The 26,510-nt window shown below is 35.6% G+C and overlaps 1 protein-coding gene across 5 annotated transcripts in view; it reads right to left on the reverse strand.

Annotated features, from left to right (window-relative positions):
- Positions 1-26,510, reverse strand: part of IDE (insulin degrading enzyme) — a 53,703-nt gene that overhangs the window by 11,497 nt on the left and 15,696 nt on the right. For 4 of the 5 annotated variants that reach the window (XM_066191183.1, XM_066191179.1, XM_066191181.1 and 1 more), the window contains exons 8-20: positions 25,969-26,061; positions 25,337-25,428; positions 23,658-23,738; positions 21,557-21,660; positions 14,989-15,091; positions 13,894-14,016; positions 13,171-13,253; positions 8,359-8,503; positions 5,705-5,815; positions 4,432-4,552; positions 2,851-2,942; positions 1,623-1,734; positions 390-557 (exon numbers count right to left, since the gene is read on the reverse strand). In XM_066191183.1, the coding sequence (XP_066047280.1) occupies positions 390-557; positions 1,623-1,734; positions 2,851-2,942; positions 4,432-4,552; positions 5,705-5,815; positions 8,359-8,503; positions 13,171-13,253; positions 13,894-14,016; positions 14,989-15,091; positions 21,557-21,660; positions 23,658-23,738; positions 25,337-25,428; positions 25,969-26,061 (1,428 nt within the window). Of the gene's footprint in view, positions 1-389; positions 558-1,622; positions 1,735-2,850; positions 2,943-4,431; positions 4,553-5,704; positions 5,816-7,690; positions 7,836-8,358; positions 8,504-13,170; positions 13,254-13,893; positions 14,017-14,988; positions 15,092-21,556; positions 21,661-23,657; positions 23,739-25,336; positions 25,429-25,968; positions 26,062-26,510 lie in introns of all 5 variants that reach the window. The other variant, XM_066191184.1, reaches the window with a different exon arrangement.

Genomic DNA, 26,510 nt, shown 5'->3' on the forward strand with positions numbered 1-26,510 from the left:
TCATGAAGTGCACCTAGAAGTAGGATCATAAGCAGGAAAAATCAAATTACTGATTCTTTAAGAAAATCTAGAAATTTAGAGAACTGATCTGATCTCCTTTTGGTAAATTCTAATAAGAAGTTTTCTGTAGAGTGATCACACTTTTTTGAGTTGGAGTTGATTTCAGATATTTCAGACATCTTAAAAATCAAGCCTGCTTGTTCTTATTTTTAGACTCTGTGCACAGTAAAATTTCTTTGAGTCATCAGCAGTTAAGATGATTTACATTTACCAAGTGCCCTTTAAATGGCATTCACCAAGCAGGGAGAGAACACCTCCTCAGGTCTCGTGCGAGCGCGTGACTGTGACAGCTCGTGTGCTCACAGACACAACCACTCCTGAGAACTCACCCAACTGCTCCTGGGTGCGCAGGGTATTGAAGCACGGCTCCGAGATAATCTGGCAAAAGAGCTCCAAAAACATATTCTCAGAAGTGCTCTGCATGTCTGTCTGGTAATATATTTCAATGCCACAGTTGTTATGAACTTCATTTCTCTGTTGATATACAAACCAACCTCCTAAAAGACAAAGTTAAAACAGTGACGTTCATGAGAGTGTACATTCTTACTGTCCACAATTAAAAAGATAATGGTCCAACGTTTGTGGAATGGAATTATACTAAGTGGTTTAGGACTGCTAAAACAGAATTTCCACTAAGAGCATACTTTTCATGAGACAAGAAAAGGATGTATTATTTCACCATCAAAACGTTACCACTTGGAAATATCAGCAAGTAAATTGAAACTGGCTCCTTTTCTTCAAGCAAATATTTCTGGAACAGCAGTGCAATTCTGCATTGTCTCTACTGTGTAAACAGTTTCTAAAGACAATCTGTCAGAAATTATTAGGAACTTTAAAAATAATTCAGCACTTAATACCAACAACTTCTTTTGCATATGGTAGCTTCCACAGACTACCAACTACAGGTAATTTATCTTGTCTGTATAGCTACATATGTCACCACTACCAGGAATACCTTGAACCTCCTCTCTTATCAAAAACACTTTTTTCACCATGGAAGTAAAAGCACACATGCACTACAAAACCAAAAGAATTTGTGTAAGAAAAAAAAAAGTTATCTGTGTAAGAGCTTTTTGGTTTTTTTCAGAGTCATAACATGCAATTCTTAATAGTCAATACTCAGAAATGCTCAAAGAATGGTGTTTCTTCAAATGTCAATACTATGTGTAGCAGAGAGTGGGACAGGGCTCCTATTTCCATAAATTATAACAAGTGACTTAGAACTGAAGTGCAGAATCCCATGATCACAGAAGGGCTTTGGGTTGGCAGTCACCAAAAGATCATCCAAGTCATCCCAAGAAGTCCAATTTACACAGACAAATTAAAAATGAAATCAAATTAATTGTCAAGTATCCTAGAAAGGTCATGTATTAGTACATAATTTTATTAGTAAAACCACATCCTAACTTTATTTCTGAATTTTATGTTTAAAATAACTTGAAGTAAGTTTGACGTCAAAACACACTCCTAGCAACACAGTAACATACATCTTAAAATGCTGTTAGCTAGGAAAATCTCAATTTAATGTGCCTTAAATATCGTAAATAAATAATTTAACTTACTGTCAGGAAGCTGCACTTCTCTGTACCTCACTAGCTGACTGGGAAGGAGTGGCTTTGTATGAGCATGCTCAATGAGAGTGTCTTCAACCATCTGCGTAATTCCTAATGCAGCCTGGGAAAGAAAACATAAGAGGATTTTTAATGATCGTTAATTATTCTCTATTTAACAGTTGCATAAGACTTGCCAATTATTCATGGTGCTGTGAGAGAAAAGAAAAAAAATCAGACATAGAAAGTAGAGATATTGTAAAAAGAAAACACTTCTTTGACACAACTGCATCATCATGGAAATCTAAAAAAATCTGGGCATTCAATTCTATTTCCAGAAGCAATTGACTTCCGTATACAAACACGTAAGAAATAAGGAAGGAAGAGACTATTTAATTTTTCTGCCAGAAGAAAACATTTTAAAGTACTTTTGATTTTTTATTTATTTATAAATTTTAAGAAGTACTTTAGAGACATTCTTGACAAAGAAGAGTTTGTCTCTCTATGCTATTAGCTCCTTCCAATCTTATTTTTTTCTTTCCTTACAAGTTAACTTTCTCCTCCATACATTCAGCAGTCACTAGCACTGTCTATAACAGCTCCTGTTAGTAAACTACCCCAGAGCTGTTCTAACACAAAATACTGTAAATAACACTTACAATAAAAGAATGCAAAAGCACATAAGAATTTGTATTGGTACACATATTCAAGTATTTCCTAAGATTTCATATGCAAATGCAAATTCTTACTATTTTAATGGAAGATAAAACAAATGTTTTCTGATTTCTGCTCCCCTGAGAGCTGACACTTGGCTTTTTATGGTCCACCATTTCCTGTTTAGCTATGTACAAACTACTTAATTTGGAAGAATACTGGATTCTTAATTCTTCGCTAGTTATTCTTAAAGTTTTCAATGGAAAAAAGCAAGATCTGCAGCACATGATTCCTTCTGCAGCTTGATCACAGTAATGATATGCAACTTAGACTTTCAAATACTTAGATCCTAGGTTTTTTTTTTTTTACATTTCCAAGAACAATATAGAGGCAGCACTTAGCCTAATAAAGCTAAAGTGGAAAAAATTACACTCTCCTACTCCTATAAAGATAAAAAAAGTACGAAGTTAAATTATGAAATCACATTTGGCAAAACTGCTTCAAGATCTGCTAAGATTAAACTAGTGCTCCATTTTCATGCTGCTTTTAAATAAAAAATGTTTTATTAAGAAAATATCAGACCAACCTGTTTTGTTATATTGCCATGGAGAAGAGCTTCGATGTGTAACCGTGACAACAGCTGCGCTATGAAGGCCTTGAGACGGGGAAGGGTGACATCTACAATAGATATTTAGACAGTTAAATCACTCAAATGCGTTTTAAGTTATGAAGGACCTAAGCCTAAGTCATCCTAAGATACAGTGCATTTCTCAGAGGAGAAATTTGTCATTATGAAGAAGTGAATCTCTCCTTAAAAATGCAAGATTGGAATGCTTCCAGGTCTAAATAGCAGTACTCATCATATAACTTATTTCACTTAGAATTCACAGGCTGTCTTGACCCAGATTAAAAAAAAAAAAAGAAAAAAGAAAAAAAAAAGAAGCTGCCTTTCCAATCATGCTGAACAAATACTCATTCTCCAGAGAAAACACTTGCAATTACTCAGGTGGTGTTCCAAGGAAAAGCCTAAGTTATTTACTAAACAAGCAGCATGTCATTTATAATGCTCAAGAAAGACCCTGTGCATCTACCATCCAGACTAAAACAAAGAACCTCAACTCAAATACAGTGTTTTGATATTAACATTGGAACAATAATACACAAGAAAAATATATTCGCAATATATACTAGAGGACACATGCACAACACATACACACACGTTCTATCCAGCCTGTCCTTGCAAAGTAGTTTTCATACATATATATGAAAAATATAGTTTAACATATAGAATCAATGGAGTAAGAGGAAGGATGGTTGGATGGGGTGTTCATGGATACGCGCTCCAAATCAAACACCTCAAATAAATACAAAAGCCAGGTATTCTTCTTCAAAAGAATGTCACTGTATTCCAAGAAGATATCACAAGACATTTTGCAAACTGTCCTAGGAACAGATTTTTAATACAACACAGTAAAATACAGGTAGGGAAAAGTTCTTCAGCTATTACTACAAACATAGAATTACCACAGAATGGCTTGGGTTGAAAGGGACTTTAAAGATCACCTAGTTCTGACACCTCTGCCATGGGCAGGGACACCTTCCACTAGGCTGGCTGCTCAGAACCCCACTCCATCTGGACTTGACAAATCACTTAAATCTTTTAATTTGAATTTTCTTCTTCCTTTAAATATACTGGGGCACCTACTTTGTGTTAAGAGCCACAATGTTCTTTATTACTGTTGTCATCATCTACAGAAAGTATTATCTACAGAAACCTAAGCTAGGATTCCCCGGTAACGGTAAAAACAATACAGTTTGCACATTGGGAAGTACAGTGCAGATACACTCCAATCTGCTTGTAAGATGTCAACAAGAGCCAAATGATTTTACTGATGTTGATTAAGTATAGGATTCACTATATCCAGGTTCATATACCCCCAAAGTTAGTCAAGTTTTGCCTGAACTTTTACCTGCAAGTTTTGCCATTTGAGGCCTTTTCCATGAACTACTCTACTTTCTTGAAACTGGAGGGCAAGTGCAGCATGACCAGCATCAACTCAGGCCTGGCACTGCAGGGGCTTCCCTTGAATAGTGACCAGAGTTCAAAACAGGTACCCTCAATAGTTAAGTAACATAAGAAAACAATAATAAAGTGGCAGAACATTACCATCTAGAGCTTCTTTTAATTCATCTTTGGTCCAAGCAACTTCTGTCATCAGGAGTCGGAGATAATACATTGCATGCTGGTGAGGCTGTTCAGCCCTGAAGTTGTTAAGTGATCTCATGTACTAAACCAAAATAATCATGTTCACGTTAGAAATTTAGAAACAGAGTTCTTAACATATTAACACTGTACTCTCAACTTTGTACCAAAAAGATACAGTTCAGATATTGAGAACATTCTCTTGCCTGTTAGAACTCTTACTGTGTTATATATATGACCTTGTAATAACGTGGGCCTCCAAGCCTTTGGATTAAGCAGAAACCATTAAGATGGTTGAAAAGTGCATGAAATCAAACTTGTTGATTAATGCCTAGAAATTAAATTATTGCAGTTAAACAAGAATTTAGATCAAGCTGCTCTACCCAGGAAATTTGCCTTCTGTGATGACTGACCAGGGGTGGGGGAACACTGCTAATAGAAAACGTATTTTTCTCCCTGTCAACTCCTATGGCCGACTTGGTGAGACAGAATTTGGAGCATCTGGAAAATTCTCTGCATGTTTTGCATGGATAAAGGAGTTATGAGAGAAGAATCAGAGAGCTTCTGCAAAAACACTCTTTTCTAGTCCAGCTGCACTCATTTCAGGGCATATGAGCAACCAACAGTGAGCATCAGGTTGCTGATGCTGCTCCTTCTGTCTGCTCCAAACAGAAGCCAGAAGTTGGTATCTCCCTTGTCTGTTTGGCGTAGACAGGGGGGAAAAAAATGCAATCTCCCCAGCTGATGTAACTTCTAGAAATCAGCATGTACTAAACCAGGTGGTTGCCTCTGCACCAAAAGATGGTGGCCCAGGAGCCAAGACAAATCTGGGGAAAAGAAATGTTGCAAACTTTTTCAACACTTCCTTTCCCCCTTCTTTTATGATTAGGTCCTACTGAAGCCTTTCCAAATTGCAAAACAGGATATAAATTTAAGATTTTCCCCTCCATCCCCCTACCGAGACTTCTGCTCCTATCAAAGCAAGCTGTACTTCCTTGATACATCATAAGACAGACTGACTAAAAAAAGATTCCAGGACCAGTTACTTTTAACCAAATAATGTTATATACACAACTCCGAGGAACTCACAGCTACAAAAAAGAAAAACGCATCTGAAGTCCCACTAACCCAGAATTCCACTCTTTATTTCCATGGACAGTCAGCCCCCAGATCTCCTATCAGGTCAATGCATTCAATTTTCAATTACTACAAAAAGTGAATTTCCCACGCAGCTTACCGCTTCCTTGATAATTTCAAATCGCTTTTCATCGATCTCAAAAGTAGCCATTTTCTCAATGATCTTCTTGAGCAAGATGTGTTGCTTGTCATTATAACCTTTTACGGAGAGCTATGGAAAAAGTGCATAAGTTGCTTTAAATGTGGAAAATGAAAGAATAAAGCCATTACCAAGCCCTGTACAATTCCATGAGCAATGCACTTTTCAATACTTACGGAACTCACCATTACGGAACATTTAATCATTCTTAAGTTAAATCCCTTTACCCATCAAAAGGTAACTAACTGACCAATATAATATTGCATATCTGCACAGGAAATGACGTGAAGAGTACTGAATTGGTTTTAATCTAGGTTTCTCACTTTAGTTAAGAAGTTTAGATTCACAACCTTCTCAAGTACTCTCTCCAACTTACTTCTACCCTCGATTCATATCTACATTGTTGATCAAAGAATATTTAAGTGGAAGTAAGCAAAACTACAAAAAAGTGGTGCTATAAACCGAAGCACACTCTATAACCAGGATGCTGCTGAGCTGAAACATCAAGGTAGTCATCCTGGAACTGTAATGATATATTGATCTGACCATACATATTTTTGAAAATATGAATGAAACAGACTTGCTGATTTAAAAATAACATAAAACTTAAAAATTACTGTATGATTTCATCAAGATACAGAAAATTTCTCTGGCAAAAAAAGTCATTAAAAGGTCTTTATTTGCAGGGAAAAACTTCAAAATTTGGTATCTTGAACCAGGAATTTGACTGGATTTGCGCAGTTTAATTAAGAGTAAAACTAAACTGTAGAACACAAACCAACATACAGAATTCCTGCTTTTCAGCGGGAAGAATTTTTTTGTTCTGTAGTTGCTGAAACATAGCTGAACAATGAATTTGAAGAAAAAGTTATCATAAATGGATTTATGACACAGGCTGGTATCCTAAATTAGCATAGGGACCCAAAGTGCTCAACAATCACCATGGGTGACTTCTCAGAGTAGCATCTGTCCGTGCTCAAAGCATCACTATATAGTCATTAATAAGTTACACTTGTTAATTATAAAACTTCCCACAATATGGAAAATAATACCACAAATTCTCAAATAATATTTGAAATAACTGATTAAAAATGAAGAAAATAACACACTTTTTTTAAAGGAATTAACCCTGATCACAGAAACACCAGCAAGCTTTGAAACTGAGGATAACCACGTTTGCAGTAAGTCAGGTGAATGCAACCAGGAAATTAGAATTATGTTGGATTAAAAAAAAAATGCAGCACTCTCTCATATAGAAAACATTAGGACAATATACAGTACATTCTTCTACTAAAATGCTTTGGAAAGTAACACTTCAACAGGAAATTTCAAAACACATTCTGGCATATAAGGGTGGCTAACAAAAGCTTTTAACCAAACTTCAAGAGAGACTACTAAAATCTCCTATCATAAATCTCATAGGAGAAGCTGATTAGGAAATAAGCATTTATCACAATACCAGTATTTAACAAGTATTGTTAGCCCTTTATAACAGATTATAAAACATGTGAGAAAAACAAAAGAAAAAGCCATAAATATCCAGCACTGCATTCTAATGAACACATGCACAATCCATCTCCACACCTCACTACAGTAGAATTAGAGAATTATAAGAAAATCTGTAAAGCTGAGGATTCATTCAACAGAAAAGTTAATCTTTTTATACAGAAACCAGCAATAGTACTTTCCAGATTATCATGCAAGCAAGTAGAAATGTGAACCAGAATGCACCAATTGCATTACATACATGTTCACAAGACACTGCAATCCTAAACAGGTCACTCAGTACTGATTAAAATACAATCTTGCATTGCCTTTCATTAAATATATGCAAGGAAAAAAAAAAACATTAACCATCTCATTTAGAAATGCAGAAGTCAAATGTTTTCTCCAAGCTCAACAACTCCCAAGCTGTTTCATTTCCTCCTGTGTTCTTTTCTTACTTACAAGTATTGCATTCATTCCTGATGCAATGCCATAGACCAAACCTGAGAGGCGTGCTGCATATGTATACTCTTTTAAATCATCCTTCAATAACCTGATAAACAGGTATGTCATGTTGCAATGGAGAGGATCAGCATAAATGTAGCGACTAACAAAAAGAAAAACAAAAGAAATGCTTTGATACCTCAGGCAGTGACAAGGTAATGGATGAAGAAACATGACTGAAGAGTATGTATATGCAGCCTCATGATCAGTAGTTCTTGAACAGGAAAGCAGAAGTATACTGTTTATTTAATAGCATGAAAAGGGTGTCTTTTACCCCATCAGTCAGAAAGCTTTTAGAAGATATCTGACCAATAAATATGTAAGCTTGGATTAGGGTTGTGTTTTTTTTTTTTTTTAATGGAGGAAGAAATCTTACGAACTATTTAATTTCACGAATGATAAAAAAAGAAGTAAATTTGCTTCATGAGAACTAAAAGACTGTTGAAGACTTTTAACAAAATTCAACTTAAAATTCAAATCAAAGAAAGGATGGCTAATAACCAAGATCAAAAGGACTAACAGCCTTTATTTTTTATTTGAAAGTCCTTCCATCAAATCAATATAAAAATGTTGATGAGTGGAAGTAGTTTTAAGGCTCTAAGCTTTTCCTTGATTTGGGTACTTACATACATCCCATAGATGGTATTTTGGAGATCATAGTTCAAGCCAGCTAGTTCTGCTGCATATGCATACTCGTTGAGGGAGTCTTTGAGTAGTTCAAGGTACAAATAGGCCATGTTACAATGCAAGGGATCCACGTAAGCAAATGGGCTGGAAGAAAATGTTGAAAGTAAAACATGCAGTTTAAAATTATTTCTCTGTTTCTTTTGGCCTTTTAAGTTTGATCTGAAGGAAACAGTATTTTCTGTGTTTGTATGCTGATGGATCCCATTTTGAAGGACTCCTATTTCGAAGACAAATATGAACACATCTGAAAAGAGTTACTTAGCTTGCATTTGGTTTGATGACTACACGTACTCAAGATCCTCGAGACTTAAAATCGTAAAATCATAAATCAAGATATGTTCTATTTACTTGGCTGCACAGTCAGAATTCACCAGGAGTAAAAGAAACTAAATATACCAACATAATTTAACAGAACAAAATGAAACTCCATGTACTGAACATTAAAGTAATTAATACTCATACACTATCAGTTTCTACTTCAAAAATTAGGAAATCAACAATATGTCGTATAACAGTATGTGCCACGGTCAGCTCAGGAGAGAAGTCTGGCATATCCATTTTCTTACTACCATAGTTTTTTGTGTAATTTTTTTAATGGCAACGATTCTCCAAAACCTACTGTTGCATTAGGAGCACAGGATCACACACAACACTCTTGCAAATTTCTCAAAAAGAGAAATGCAACCCAAAGACTCAAGCCATGTCTCAACCAGGCTAATTGTTAAATACCTGTCCGCTTAAAATATCTGAGAAGACAAGTTACTTGTAGTATATGTATTGCTAAAATCTCTCAAGTGCATGTAAATTCATTATCGATTTCACAGAAATGATCAGCAGTATCTGAAGCATTTGCTGTCAGGATATGGCTTACAATTCACACCTGACTTTTTCCTGAAGCAGTCAAATATTCAGGCTATTACTTATGTTTACACCTATACAGCAGGGTATTTCACTGTGCATCAACATAAATGTAGTAAAACATGACTACAACACACAGATTGAGAACTAAAACACATTGCAAAGATATTTTTAAGAAGGTTCCTCATAGCTTTTAACTTCTCCTTCCTTTTAGCTTAAGAAAAGGAAGCACAGGAAGATATTTTAACAAACTAAATTAATAGATTCAAATATATGTATCTGAGAAGCAGAGCCCGTTATAGTCTGAAATCCTAGCTCAGATTAAACAAACAGGTCAGTAAAAAAGACCAAAGAACTGGTATTTGCATTTCCCCCTCGATGAGAATTTCCCAAACTGAGCAACTTCAATACGCCAAATGATATAAATCCAATTACTGTTGTATTTTTTAATTAAGACCAAATTCAAAGCAAGATGTAGGTCAATCCTACAAACCTTCCTCCAGACTCATTATATTCTTTTTCATTTTGATACTAGAATATAGACTTAATCAGTTTCAGTGATTACTATGTCTGTATCAGTTTTAAATTCTGTATTCTCACATCGCTGGCAAAGACAACTGGGAGTTTTGAAAAAAATCACAACTACTACATCATTAATCCCCAAAAGAAAAATAACAGAAAACAATTATTACAACACTGTTCAGGGAGTTGCTTCCTATTGTTGACAGTTTTGTAAACATATGCTTATTTCTAGAATTTAAAAAGCGGGTTTTTTTAACTAGACTTAAAGAAGTAGAACAACTCAATCACTAATGGTGCATTTAAAAAATTGTAAAGTCTAGTTTTCTCCCCGTGCAAACAGCTGTAAGTGACATAGCTGGAATCCACATTGAAATGCTGAGTTGCTAACTACCTTCAATTTTCAAGGCCTCACCACACTACATGGTTGTTTTACTTCCTTTTAAAAAAGGATACTTTTTGAGTTCTTAAGTTGCAATTCATACAAATGCAAAAGCTTATCATCCTGTTTAGGCTGGGCAATAAGTCAGGTGTTTTTACAGTGATGTTTCTTTAACACAAGGATGCCTATATGGATTTTCAGTTTTGGAACAAGGTGATTTCAAGAGGTTCATACACATATTGCTCCTCTGCAACTTGTATATTTAAGGGAGAAACCAACCTCAAACTTCCTCTTAATTTATCTATGCAGCAATTGCTGCTAGAACATCAGGACCAGAATTCTTTCCATGCTTCATGTTGATCAGGGCTGCAGGCAGAAAAAATCCTCCTAGTTTTTTTTAATCAAACTGAAGCAGTCTGTAGTGTAAACAGACTGGTAATCCACTACAAGGCAGTGCAGGCTTCATACTCTGATCTAGAACTGAGGTTTAGACTCTTTACGAACACCTCTGTCATAAAGATGGCTTTATTCACCAATTCACTTGGTCCCACGAGGTATAAGTGATTCCATCAAGTATCATGAACACACTCTACATTTCACCATCTCCTTCAATGACCATCAGCATGACCAAATAGAGACAGATTCAGATACAAGAACCTTTTGTAAGTAGCAAAACTAGGCAAACCTGCTTACAACATCTTTTAGAGGTGATGCACCCAATATTATCAAAATCTCCTTGCTCCTGCTCACATACAATTACCATCTCATTCTTGAGGAAAAGGAAAGAACCTTTGCTACCAACCCTAAGAAAAAAGCCAGCTCTCACCTGGAACTGTTCCTAGGAAGAAAGAGGCAAATCATTCCACCACAATGGTCAGCAAAGCTCAAGTACTTGTGGCTTTTTATAAGGGTTCATTGAGTTGAAAACATAAATCTAACTGGGAAATACCATCTCCACAGGTCTAGGTAAGATATCCCTGCTTGTTGCAGGAGAGCTGGACTAGACCTTCAAAGGTGGCCTCCAACACAAACTATTCTATGATATTGTGTGTGTTGCATACACATATACCTTTGTGTGCTGGGCTGTCGTAGGGTGACTTTATAATGCTTGTATGCCAAATCATCTTTTCTGTTTGTGCTGGATTAATATCTGCACCTTCAGGACTGGTTCCGAGAGTGAAGGGAGGGAGGAGAAACGCGCAGTTTGTTTGCAGAAACTGCACTTGCCCCCCGCATTCCTTCTCCTGGACAGAGCTGTCTGCAGCAGGGACAGTGGGAGAGAGCTCTCCTTTGCTTTAAGGTAGGTGTTTTTTTGTTTTGGTTTTTTTTTTTCAGTTAGCTGAGGCCAGAAGTTTTTTGGAACTGTTCAGCTATTGTTGGGTCCAGAAAGACCAGGACTATCATCTGGGGGCCCCCCAAGCTGTGCTGCAGCCGGGACACCGGACCCAAGCCCCAGAGAGAATGAGAGAAAGGTGAGGACACACCCATGAAAAGGACTCTGAACTACGAAAGCACTTTCTGAATTTGTTTTCTACAGAACAAGAGGTTTCATTGTTTAATATTATTCTTTTTTTTCATCTTTGTGAGTACTCTGCTTGTTAAATAAACAGATTTTTTCCACTTTTCTTGAAGAAGATTTCTATCTCCTGAACTGGTAGAGGGAGGGGCCACTTGAATTTACTTCTACAGGGGCCACTTCAGAATTTTCCTTCCAAAATTTGCCCTAAACCAGGACATCTACGCAAACTCAATTACTATCTTTTATTCACTCACAAACTCTTGGAGATGGAACCACTTATCGTTCACCTGAACTGATTTTAAAAACCACCACAACTGTAAACTCAGTGTCCATCAGTAAAATCCTATTTTGGATTTTGGCCAAACATAGTGCAAGGGAAAGCCACCAAGAATGAAAAAGAAGGCAAAGCACAGCAATTGTGATGTCTGAATAAAAGATGGGGAGTTCCAGTTTTGATCCTCCATTTCCTGACACATCGAAGTTGAAACAGTTGAAACGTCTGGCCCATGGTTCCAAAAAGCAAGAGAAAATGCCCAGGCAGCCTATTAACCAAGACACGACACACACTGAAAAAACCCTCTGTATAATATCCTGCAAGAAAAATTTCAAGTGGTCTCTCAAAACAAGAATTCAACAGTTCATCTATGGGAGCTCCCACAACGGTCCTTCCAGCAGTATCACCAAATAACTTAATTAGGCAAAAGGAGAGTCCCTGAATTTTTTTCTAGCCTTCAGCAGTTCAACACAGACACAGCTGCACTTTAAAAACAGCAGTATTTTTTTTTAATTCAAAAGTTAGAATTTTATTATTTGAAAGGAACATTAAAAAGGTCCCTCACTGTCATGCTCACTTAAAAAAGAAAGATTATCTTCCTATGATGAAAGTCACGCAAGACCAGAATTAACATTACATCATTCTATCATACATCTTGAGGTCACAATCAAACATTCATTGATAATATAGACAATGCTCATCTAAAAAAAAGTACAATCAGTTATGGGTGTCAGTTAAATAGAAGCTCAAAATTTTAAGCACTTTTTCAACTGATTTGCATTACGCAAATGAAAACAAAATTTGAGCCTAAAACTATTATCAGAATAGCATTTCATAAACAAAACATTCAAAAACACACAATTATCTTTAAAGAGGGCTATTGCAATAAGTAGTGGGTTCTACTGGCAAGTATATTTTAGGTATAGCAAATAAAAGAAAAAAGGAAATTTGGTTTAAGAGTATTTTTCAGTAAACTTTCCCTGTTAATATAGAAGGAGCACATCAAATTTCTTGCTACTCAGTAACTGCATATTTTAGATATGCCTTCCTGCATCTAAGCCTTATTACATATTCCAGGTAAGGACAAAGATTCTGAAGTGTCAATACACACAAGAAAGTGTTTGCCACACAAATGCAGATTCCCAATAAGCAAGAAAGTTTTGGAAATGACTTTATGTGATATACTTAACATTGCATACCTGAAAAATTCAAAGTTCAGACAAGCTTTTGGCAAAAAAAATTTGTCATCTTGCTTGAACCATAGTTTGCTCATAGCAGTGTCCTGTGCCAAGAAAAGAGGTTTTGTTAAGTCATGTGACTTTCAACTGCAATACATGTCACTACTTTAAAAAAATTTTCTTCACCACTTCAAATTGCCACTTAGAATTACCCCCTTAAATTCATATTGTTTGAATTGCTATATTCAACATATATTGCGAATTGAGATATGTTCAATATGTCGAATATATACTCACTATATTCTGAAATCATTAAATGACACTTCTCTCACTTTTTCCATGCAATCACAGGCATTTTCTAGTCACAGTTACAAAACAATAGCCTCGCCTATTGCCTACCCTCAACTTACTCAACAGTGGTCAAAAAAATATAAGAGTGGCTGTCACCCTTCTGCTGAATAAACAGCTTTATTGCTATTTTTATCAACTGTTGACACACTTTCCAAAGGGCAGAGAGAGTTCAAGCTGTATCTAGACTCACTTTCCTAGGAACACAAACTGTCGTAATCCAAAGTTCAGCAAGAATTAACTCTCTACTCTCTTTGTAGAAAAGATGGAAGTTCTGCACTTTTTTGTTTACTATGCTTTGGAATATGAGATGATCTCTATTTTGAAAAACAGAGGAATCAAATTCTAACTTCCCAGAAGGTCAGGCAGCAAACAGGACAAGTACAGACAGTTTACCTTGATAAGGGCAGGGTACTGTGTTGCATCCTTTTCCAGTGGCAGAATCTCAAAGTTTGTAGGAATAAACTCGTTCTTCATTGGAAGCTTGAATTTCCCATTCAGGTCAGCATTTTGCCATTTCTAGATCAATAAAAAAAAAAAAAAAGAAGCTATGTCAATTTCTGCTTAATTAAAGCATATATGGGTTTATTTATTTTATACTGAAACTAAAGATATAAAACCGCACTCCACTACCTTATGTATAAACATTATTAAGATAACAGGGTAAGAGAGAAATACCTGCGAAAACAAGTTGGAGTAGGCTTTCAGCAGGACGAAATTGCTCTTAGAAGCATGACAAATAATTTTGAAAAGTTTACAGGAGAGAGAAGGGCAGGTTTGTACCTTATATCTTCTGCTACCATGAACTGTAAATGAAGATATTAAACTAAACACTTCACCAAGAATTCTAATCAAGAACATAGGTAGGGTCAAGCTAAAGGAAGTGTTCCTATGCAATGTCTGTTCAGAGCACTCTCAGAAGGTTCAATTCAGCCCTAAGGTAAATTTTACAGCCATCTCTTCTTAGATTAGAATTATAACAAGTTTCAGCAAGGATTTGCCCACCTCCTTCTTTGGAGTTTTGATTTTCACAATCTCATTTAACTGGGAAAACACACTTGCTTTCTATATTGCAAAAATCAATTTCAGAAACAGTTACACATAACAGTTTTTTAAAAATCCTTTTTTAGGTGCTGACCAGTTCATTGACATATAATAAAGAGTTTTAATTTTACACAAGTTAATGCTTACATTTTCAGGCAGCCACTGCCTATTAGGGATCTACTACAGAAAAAATAGTAAAACATTGCCTGTACTTAACATGGTTTCTTAACCATTAAAATATATCCATCCTATGTAATAAATATTTGAAATCTAAAGACTAACATAACATTCTTACTTCCTTTAACATTAAACAGAATCATTGTGTGATTTTCATGCTATGAAGAACAGCCGATTTAAGTTCCCCCTTCAACTATATGTAAAATTAGACACAGAATTTACCACCGACTTTTATCTGCAGATATTAGAATGTTACAGATTTTAACATGCCTTAATAACTTCATCAGAAATTGCTTCTTGCTTGTACTGTGTTCCATACCACTCTTCTGTTCGATCAGTTTTTCCTTCAAAAGACTTGGAAACTATTGCAACTCTGAAAACAAAGAGACAAAGCACTTTGGCTTGAATATGTCTGAGAAAAGACATTATTCCAAACACTGTTTCTGCTCCATCACCAGAATATACCTTTATTCCTGCACACAGTCCATAGACAATTACAGGGTACAAGAGCACATATAAGTACACTGAACTACAAGCTAAGGTTAACCATGAAATTAGGTTACCACAGTCGTTCAATGTCACAGTCTTTCTAAAGTGTTACAGCCTGGGGTTACATACCAGTAGTGCTGGCAAGCAATTTCTATTTTTAAGGTTCTGTTGCTGTTCCAGAAAACAGAGAGCAGCTCTTGCAATCTTCTAGAAAACTGATGGAGCAATTATGTTTTATGTATCACCTATATGAACATCCAAATACATGAAAACACTGATTATAAAAATTTTATTCCAATCCTAGTGTCATAGAATTGTAGGTAACCTCAAGTTGAAAGGGACTCAATGATCATCTCAAGTTCAACTCCGTGCTTCTTGCAGGACAACCTAAAACTAAACCATGTGACTAAGAGCATCATTCAGGTGCTGCCTGAACTAAAGAACACACCAAAAAAAGAGGAAATCCAGAATAAAGAAAATTACAAACTTATCAGTATTTTGTTAGTAGCCTACATGATAAGTATCAAGAAAATTGCTTTAATTCTATTGAACAAAGTACAATACAAAAGACTATTCAATGGAAGTAGATAGCTTCAAGAGTAATTAGATATTTCTAAGAAATTTGAAATGGTTAAAAAAGGTAGCACAATTACCTGCTCTCCCGGACTTGGCTGAATGCCTGCCTGCCTGCCTTTTGGAAGCAGATTGATTTCTTGCTTTGCTTTTTTTTTTTTTTTTTTTTTTTTTCTTCTTTTGCTTTCCCTATTAAACTGTCTGTATCTCAACCCACGAGTTTTCCAGCTTTTACCCTTGTGATTCTCTCCATGACCCCACTGGTAGGTGGGTGAGTAAGTGGCTGTGTAAGGCTTGGCTGCTGGCTGGGGTTAAACCACAAGACACGTACAAAGTTGCTAAGAGACTACAAAACCCGTAAAGTGTCCTAGAATTTCAGAGAAACCTACCAGGTCTTTTCATGCAGTAAATAAATAAAGAAAAAAAAAAAAAAAAGAAGTAAGAGTCTTAAGTGAAAAAATTACCCTAATAAAATTCCAATAATCATACGGTTAGAGCAGCAAGACAAAGATGTATTATGCTAAAATATCCTGTTAGAACATGTCTGTTATTCAACATTTCCTCCTCCTACCCTTCTCCAACATACCGATGCTCAAGCAGTAGTGACAATCCAAGCACCCAAACATTTCCTGCAGGAACATACTAAAATTCAAGAGCTAAAAATAATCACCTACCCACTGTACAGGAAACAAAACTGTAGAAATCAACATTGTAACTCTTCAAGTAGTTCTGCTTCAAGAGATCCTCCTGCCTTCCCTTCATCCCAAATCACTACTGGAATGATTACTGACATTTTGAGCTGTCAGAAACATACCCAACAACAGAAACAAATCAAAAGGCATTCTGTCTGCCCAAGAATTACAACTTAAGACCAACAGGAATGAAGACCAGGACAGAAAAAAGAGAAGCACTGCAAATAGAAATACTATGCCATGCAGGTATCTCAATATATTGTAATTTATTTCTAAAGTCTAATGTTGCATTACTTTTACTTTTCATTTCTCTGTTGTGCTGTATAGCACTAGGATCTCCCGTATGTTTTATGACAGTGTGGAAATGCACTGGGAAAGTAAGACAGGCAATCAGCTAATCTTCAATAGGACCCGCTTGAAGTATATTTAGGCTTGAGCCATTCATGGAGATGGAACACAACAAACTATAAATGTTATTTACTTCTGTATATGCATTCTTGTACATGCAAACTGCTGTGGTCCCCAATTTCATTAACAACCATGGTTTTTATAATGTGATAAATATTTACTAAATACTATCTTGTTTTTCACTCTTCCGAAATCTAAACTGAAGCTACAGGTGAGAAATCCACATGACAGTGTTACTTGGGAAGAGAATGTGTGCTTTAAAATTAATGTACTTCCACAAAAGATTATCAACTATTATACTCCAGATTTCCATAACAAAACCCAAGGTTCTAAAGGTGGAAAAGTAATAGGCTTAGAAAACTTAGTCAGTATTTGTGACATTAGCAACAAATGTGTTAAAGCAAATTTATTCTTACAAAGAATAGTTTTTTTTGGACTTAATTTAAACTTTGTCTTCCAAATTATGATACTGTCAAACAATAGAAGAAATTACTTTTATCTCAAATGCATAACACAACATGCCTGAGACAAAAATAACAAAAGCCTGCATTCCTTTGTAAGTTCCCTTACAACCATCAGTAAAATTGATGTGAGGCAACACATGCTACTCAAAGCCCCTCACACCCAAATCCCCTCAGAAACCAGAGAAGGGGAAACTACACACAGAGATGCTGCTGGGGGGCAGCACTCTGATCACTGCAGAAGCACAAGTTATTTCTTGGGGTTCAGTAAAACTAAGTTGCTACCAAGGATTTATGGGGGGAAATAAGTGAACAAATTGTGATCTTAAAAATTGTTGCTCAGATCCAAAAACACAAACACAAACATTTCTAGCATGTTTACCTTCAAGATGAGCATCACCAACTGCACTGAGATAACAATTTTGTTGAGTGAAATCCCAGTAGTTAGAAATTTCTCTCTCAACATTTCTGGCATTCATTTTATTTTTCTTCCCTCTAGGAAAGTACTAGTGCTGCATTTCTGCTACCAACAGAGGAAAAAAGCCCGCTTACTATCCAGGGGAAAATGTTCTTTAGCCGCTTAATCTGGTGAGTCACTATCTTCTTAAATTTTAATAAGAGCATTTATTCTGCAGATGTTGAAGGGAAAAAAATGCCATGGAAATGATAGGAAAATTACATTTTTCAGCTAAGATTGTGACACATGCCAAGTCTATTCCCTTATCTTCACAGATGGCTGGTAAAACCCAATATAGTTTGAACAAGTAAAAATGATACTTATATTTTAAAAAGTTTCTCTCTAAGGGAAATTAAGGCACTAAATCCAACAAGTAGTGTGTGGGGGTTGGAGAGGAATGTGAATACTTTGTTACAGCTCAGTCAAATGGAAGCACATGTATACTTCCTACCATGTGTGAGTATGAATTTCATACTTTTTAAACTCAAAGTTTGTTAAGAAAATAATAATTGAGAAACTATATTTTTGAAAAAGACACCGAATGCAGTTACTACAATATAGCTATGCCAAGAGGTCTTTAGTATAGGTGAAAGAAAAAGAAATAATAAATAAAGCAGAATAGGTTTATTAGCATATAAAATTGCTCATGAAAAGACAAAAGAAGGGAGCAGGCTACTGAATTGGTAATTCATTAAATTCACATAAATACAGATGCAATTTTTTAAAAAGTGTAACACAAAGGGACCCTTTCATTAACATCTGCAATCTCAACTCATTCTTTCAAGAGAGCCCACTAAATATAAAATCCACAGTGGCTTTCTTGAATCTTTGTAATGTACCATGAAAACACTTTTAGTAATACTTAAGCTTCCCCTTTGCAAGATAATGTATCCTGCCAGCAATTTAAAATAAAAGGTACTATAAAATTATATTCCCTGTTATATTATACTATACTTCAAAGGATCTTGGTTAAGTAAAAGATTTTTTTTATTTGCAGTTCATTTCATTCTACTTCTAATTTCACAGGGTACATGCTCAAAATGTATCTAAAAGGAATTTAGCACTATACAAATGTTAGTATTTCCTTTCAGTCAAACAAAAGTAGGAAAGTCTGATTAGCTCAAGTCTTTAAACATCTGATGCCCCAAATAAAAAAATTAATTCCTACTGAAACTGACTTATACTTTTAAATCCAAGAAAAATCAGCTTCCAGTATTATTGCAGAAAGTACACAGAAGCATAACCATAACTTTTTTAGTCTACACTGGAAAAAAGGTATTATCTAGGGCAGTAGGAAAAAGCAACATGACATTAGGGAACCCTAAATTTGGGTTGATGTTTTGCATTTCTTTTTTAAGTTATACTTCTTGAGAATACAACTAGTCTGAATATGGAGAGAACTAAGATGTGAATGCACAACTGTTGTGGCAAACACAAACACCATCTTAGTCCACATGTAATAAGCAATACAGTTCCCATTAATTACTCTGACCCAAACTCAAAGCATGCCTGCTGCTACATCATTACAGACCTCATTCCATCCATGTTAGAACAGCACTGCTTTGCTGAAATTTGGCTACATTTAATCAGTCTCTGGACAGTCTCTAGTTTGTACTTATTTACATTTAAGCCTTAGTGGGACAGCTGGCAGCAGAGCTGTGGGCACTTCAGAGAAGTAACCCGCTTGTATTTATTATCTTTAAGCCCTACTAAAATGTCTGCAACAAAGACAATACATTAATTTCTTTAACAGTTAACTGAAGAGGCCACAAAACCAGGTTTACTCCAGTTCTGAAAGTCCTTTTTTTCTCCCAATATTTAGCACCTTTTTAATACAAAATTTTAAAACTACACATTTCTTCATCTATTGAATGACATCTATTTCTTGAGTCAGGTAAAGTGAAGAGACAACATAATTAGTCCTGAAGGAAGATTGACCATAACATCAGGCATCCAAAAAGCACCAGCTAGAGGAAAGCAAGGTGAGACACATGACATTTAAAGCCCACAATTACAGAGACCCACAGTGGTTACTAATGACCAATTCTGAAACACCTATCTCTATTATCTGAAGGATCAAACTATTATTAGTTGCTTAATATACTGAAGTTCATCTTCAGTTCATGTCTGTTCTAGATATTTTTTCATCTTGAAAAAAAAAAAATCTAGTTTTGATTTCAAATTAATCCACAATTACCAAGTATGGAGAAAATGCCCATTTACCAGAAGTCACTTTGTCAAATGGGAGAAGACTGATGTAACCCTACAAAACTACTATATGAAGATACATACCATAGTAAGCTATTATCTTCTTTGGTTACTAATGTTTCAAGCATGCTACACCTAAATTCTGTATCTTTTTAGAATTTTTTTTTCCTCTTTAATTAGATTCTTGCTCCTCTTGCTCTTTTCTTCTCCAACCCCCCCTTTTATTCCAGCAATGGACAAAGAGGAATGCAGAATTGCCAAGTGCAGATGGTGGGCCTACATTACCTACAGCAAAAGAACATTGTGAAATAGATGTTCACTATGTAACTGAAGAAAACACACCACATTCCCCTAAAAACCATCACCACTTTCTTATGCTTCTGGCCACATTCCATAGAACTGAATTTTCTCCCTCTACCAGTATTCTCTACACTTTCCTTTCTCAGACTAATAACTTTTGAACTAGGTTCATTATGGCTGCCCAATGCTGAAATACTGACAGCTGGAAAGAGTATCAAAAGACTGGCACAGCCAGCAACAGGAGTAACACAGAAAAGTGGTGAGTGGTCTGTAGCACCCAAAAGCATCTAACAAGATAAAGAATCTATGCTTGTATGTATCTGTATTTATTTCCTCCAGCAATTTTTCAAATTTTCAATTTTTCAATTACTCAATGCTGGAGTAAGAGGATGCTTTGGAAGTTCTCTGGGTAGTAACAAAGACCCAATTTACATTATGAACCAGATAACACTGACTGTTTTCTTGCAATGCTAAGAGCTACACTTCAAAGCTATGTGAAGCTATAATAAGTATCAGATCTCATTGACACCTGCAGCTTCTTTACTAAATCACATCACTCCGGTTTACCTATTGCTTGTAAGCAACTCTTAAGACCAGTTAAAGTTCACATTCATGTGGAATGTGGCTAAGTTTTCTACAGAGAGCAAGTAATTACACATTCTCTATGTTAATTACTAGAAACAGTGCTTATATGTTAGAAGTATCAAATTTTCAAGAACTTGGGTGGTCGAGTAACATGAAAATATATTCAAAACAGAGAAGTATTAAATACTTTAAGAAAGAGAACTGGAGATTTTCATTCAAATATTGTTTGCTCAAAATATGATCTCTTGACATAGTCAAGCTTCAGTTGAAGTATCCCACACACATTACACAGATGCACACCCACACACCAAGATATAGGCCCTTCTTTAAAGGGCATTAATTACTATGGCAACTACTGTTACTGACATAGGCAACTCCATTTATTCCATCATTACTTGCATATCCCCAGAAACACCAGAATCCCATGACATTTGCAAACACAGTTTGTAATTCAAGTTTACCTGACTTTATCCAATAATTATTTGAAATACATCAACCTTTGAAAATAAATTAGCATGTATCTAAGGCGTTCTCATACAAAGAAGCATAGTGAAGATTTTTCAATCACATTTACTTTGGAGCTGCAAGAGATACCTAAGATTTTGTGTTTCTGTTAGTTCCTCTGCTTTCTTATAATGTTTGTGTTAAAATACAGTTTAACTTACCGAACATTTTCTGGTCTCAGTTTATCCAGCACCATCTCTATTAAATCAGGCCTGAATTCTTCAAGCAAATATTCAGCAGCCAATACTTCTTCTATAGGATAATACTAAAAAACAAAGCCAAGCAATATGTAGATGAATTAAACAAAACTAAGCATGAAAAAACTATGGCTCAGTAGAGGAAACAAAAGCAAACACTTCTGGTCACTAAATCTGTATTACCTTGGTAATTTCAAATTAGGAGTGTGTAGGATGTTTTAAAATCTCTCTCAAAACTAAACAAGAGGGAGTAACATTCTAACTATGCAATCACGTTTTTCAAGTATTAGGCAATTTTACATACTGTGTATTTACCATTCTTCTCTCTTAAAATATTTTATGTCTCAATATAAAAGTCACCCACCTTTAAATGGTATTTTGATTAAAGTAAAAATAACATGGTAAATGCTGACCCCTGCAGGATAATTCTGAAGATAAAAGAATACCAAATACTAGAGTGCATTTGGGGAAAGCAAAACATAAATAAGCACAATAAAACAAAGAACCAAAAAACCTAGGTTTTTTTAGACCTCTCTAATAATTCAATTCTTATTTACAATAAGTTAGAGGAAATTATATTTCAATATCTAAAAGCATAATAAAATTTTAAACACTTTTAATGCTAACATTTTTTGTTTAGGGTCAAACAAATTCTCTTACGGTACATGGCAACCTTAGAAAAAAAAAAAAGCTAAAACTCATCTGAAAATGATTAATATGGTTGACAGGAAAACTTGCTTGATAAACACCTTTTACCAAGGGAAAATTACCAGGTGACATAAGCACCACGTACTTGCACTTTGCCATACAAGTGTACCTTCTCAACCAGAATTATTACAAAATGGCTTTCTGAACTATCGACATTATACGAAAAAGCTACAGTGGAATGACTCCCAGAACAGAGAGTAAGTCACAAAAAGGATTTTGGAAAAGAGAAAGGGCGGTGGGGGGTGGAGATCAAGGACAATGAACCAAACCTGTGTTATAAAAAATTCTAACGTGAACGCTAAAGATTTAGAATTTGATGCTCATTTAACTACTAAAGAAGAAAATTACCATTCATACTGCAAAGCAAAAGAAAGACAGTTAAAAAAAGCAAAAAAGAGTCCTGATTCAATACCCTGCTCTTTGGAACACTGCTGGCAACTTCCTGGTCTGATTTTTGGAGACAGCAATTGTAATCAGAAATGATCCAATAAATAGAAGCCACTGAAAGACTGTTTCAAAAGTCAGAAGTCCATTTGTTAGAGATTTTAGTCATTTGACAGAACAAAAGCAAGAGACAGCATACCAAGCAGGAGCTCTTTAAATATCCATTTACACGTTTTCGGCCAAGTCTAATGCTTTTTAGCAAGCAGAAAGAAAATTCCAAAACAAAGCATAATTTTAGACTTTACAGATTAAAGGTCTACAATCAGTAATTCCTGCAAAAAAACCAAAAATTTCTCTGACTAGATGCAGACATTAGCTATGCAATGAAGAATGGCTGCAATGTATAAAAGCTGCATAATTTCAGTAGGCAAAAAAACCCTCAGCAAACCCCCCCTAAATCTCTCATTAGCACAAAATGAGGGAGTTTTACAAGAAGTGTTAAAGACCAAGTAAAAGCTACATGATGATTCTTTCAGTACCAATATGCAATCACATCAATAAAGTCAAGCATTTGTAATTTGCAATCTTAATACAAACATATCTGCTTACTGCAGTATTTCAACACTGTGAACTAAGGAACACATTATGATAAAATATTATTTGTCTAGTATTTTCCTAGAGAACACTTAGCTACCAGACAAACACAATGGCAAGGTACATATGTCGTAAGAAACACTGAAACAGATCAAACAGCACCTCCAATTACTGTACAATCAGTTCTACCAAGTACAGAAGTATAAAATGGTAGAGTGAACAGAATGTGACTTATTGACTGCCAAAACTAAGGCCTATGCAGCATACAAAAAGTGCTAAACACCTTCACATATGCCTGTATTTATTAAGTGGATAATCAAACACACTGTTAAATTATTACTAGAAAAAACCACAAACAAAAACAACCCCCTCCACTTACATGCAACATTCCTCCAAGCTTTGATGTGTAACCTCGTGGTCGTTCCTTATCTTTAAATCTGAATGCCACAGCATTTAGATCCTATAAAACAATGTATGAACGATTAAAGAGCACAAATTAAAACCTACTTTAAGAATAATTACTGGATACTTAATTCCTTTTTACAATGAAAGAAAAGGAAGCACTTTTGCTGTATCCATTTTATAGCAGACAAGTATCTAACATAAGTTTTCAGTAGTATTCAAGTTGCATCAAACTCACAAGCAATTTGTGATAGTCTTATAATATGAAGTGTTATACAAGTCTTTTGAGTCGTTTTCACACAGCCTCATCTCTCATATATTTAAATTTCCTGCTCATTTGGAAACACACCAACTCTGGTCCAACCAGAACACAGTGTTCCAGTGCAATGCTTGTCGTATGTTAAGGAACTGAAGCCTCTCTCTCTTCCTCTTCCCTTCCTTTTGTTCAGTCAGCCAAGAGTAAGTTTAGAGACAGAAAAAGTGTGTTTCTTTTTGCTGTCTCAGCCACAGAAATAAAACACATCATTCTTAAGATACAATGGCAAGGGTGAACAAAAGAGATCTGATTTTTAAGCGAGTGAAAAGGACAGTCCATCCTTCCATGAAACCATGCAGAGAGACTGATTAACTCAACAATTCAGCTGAAAGTAAACTCAGAAAAGTTCTTTTCATACTAGTTTGCCAGCTGTCTGACTCACTCCACAGTCTCAGGAGTGCTGGGGCTGAGAGAAGAGGAGCAAGTGAAAGGCACAAGGATGAGACAGAAGGATGGAACTACCTTTTTCAAACCCTGTATTTGCTTACTCTGTCAGTGAAACAAATCCATTGGGACTTTTAGCAGAGGATAACAAGACCTGAGACTACTTTCACAGGTATACAGTGTCAAAGTGTGTGAGACAAAGCTAATCCAGCTGCACAATTTCTACTTTCAGACAGACTCAACAGTTTGGATCAAACAAAGCTGAGATAGGAAAAGAAATCTCTACCCAAGCACATGTACTGAACCAATGAGACTATATATATAGAAGTAAAACTGGGTTTGCTCCGCACCGACACTGAGAAGAGCAGGGCTACCTATCAGGACACTATACATTTTGCTGTGTGTACACAGAACTATCCAGGCTTGTAAAAAGCATGAACAGTTCAGCAAAGACTGACATGTACTGCCAAAGTACTTCATGAAAAGCCTTTAGTAAATTTCTAAAAGATAAGGGTAACAAACTGCAGATTCAATGTCCTCTTGCCTTTACAATCTCAACTGTACAATTGGACACATGAAAGAAGGGAGGGGTAGAAGAGCAGCCATTTCAATTTCCAGTTCAATGTTTCTCCTCACAGTAAATGTTTCCCCTCTTTTTCAGTGAAGACTAGGCAAAGTTATGTAAAATCCTCATGGACAGAGCAAGATCCTTCTTCCTTCACCTCCATTACGCTATCGTGACTCCTAGCTCTATAAGAGCATTTCCCACCTATGTTATGTTCCCACTGAACGTACTTGTCATTTGTGTCATGTTGCAGCCTAAAAATTAATGAACTTAATTACCACGTGATTATTAAATGCTAGTTACAAAGTCAAATAATCCAATAATAAAAGAAATTTGCAAAAAGACAAGAGCTGCTGATGCCACCACATACAGTGCAGCTCCAGTTACTTACCTTGCACTCTTGGAAAACCCATTCTTGAGGTCCTTCGGTACGTAGCTTTTGAATATATTGAAACATGTGCAAAATAATGTCTTCAACATGCACTGAAAAGAAAACAATACTTAATAATTCACTCAGTTCTGCACAGAGAGGAAATTTAATGAACACAAATAGGGTTTTATTTTTAATTACACTTTGATACATCAAGATCTTTAAGTACATCTGCAAACCCACCAACAAAGTTAAACTTGCTTTTCTCAGACATGAATTTAAGGTAAGTATTCATGTCCCCAGCTAATTCCAAGAACTGCACTGAACGTGTCTTTATTTAAAAACATTGATTTACAATATAATTTAATGCAAGTCTCAATAGTATGAATAAGTAGCAGACAAAGGTACTAACAGCTCATCTTTTAAAGAAATTTATTTAAGGTATTTAATCAACTAATTTAATATAACCTTAAATAAGTTGGTTTCTTTCGTTAGGTGAAGTGTGTTAGCATACTTAGAGGAACTAAATGCAGAATAAAAACAATTAAAACAAACTGGCTTTCAAGCTGTAATAACAATTAGTCTCCTCAGATAAAAACACAAAACCATCACATCAGCCATAACACAGAATACAGACACAGTGCTTCACTTACAAAGCCCTTCTTCTGTCAAGTCCACGTTAATGATGAAAAACATGAAACCTCTAGCACCTTCCTTCTGGCCTCCAACAAGAGTATTTACCCATCCTATGTCATTAAAAAGAAACTGTATTACATGAACAAATCTATAATAATTTATGTAACTTTTTGCATGCCTCGGCAATTTAATTTTTTTAAAACCCATTTTGATTCATTTACACGTTTTCCTTTACTTCCTTAATGCCCACAGCAACAGTGCAAGTTAAACATAACACAAGGCAGATCTATCTGATTTCGTACTCAGAGTGATATCACAAACTCAGGATCATTTGATTACTGGATAATTTACTTCTATTTGGAACAGAATGATATAAAGTAAAACAGCAAAATGTCCACCATTGTAATCTTCCAGACATTAAGGGATCTGACAGTAATCTCAAAGTTAGTGAAAGAATAGAGACAAAATCATTATGCAGAAGTTCATACAACTCTCTAAACAAGGCACATAAAGGGGAATCCAAGAAATAATAGCCTCAGCAGCCTGGGTGACTACTACC

Source organism: Chamaea fasciata, unplaced genomic scaffold (genome assembly GCF_029207755.1).
Source record: "Chamaea fasciata isolate MVZ Bird 193981 ecotype frontalis unplaced genomic scaffold, bChaFas1.0.hap1 SCAF_9, whole genome shotgun sequence".
NCBI classification, from domain to species: domain Eukaryota; kingdom Metazoa; phylum Chordata; class Aves; order Passeriformes; family Sylviidae; genus Chamaea; species Chamaea fasciata.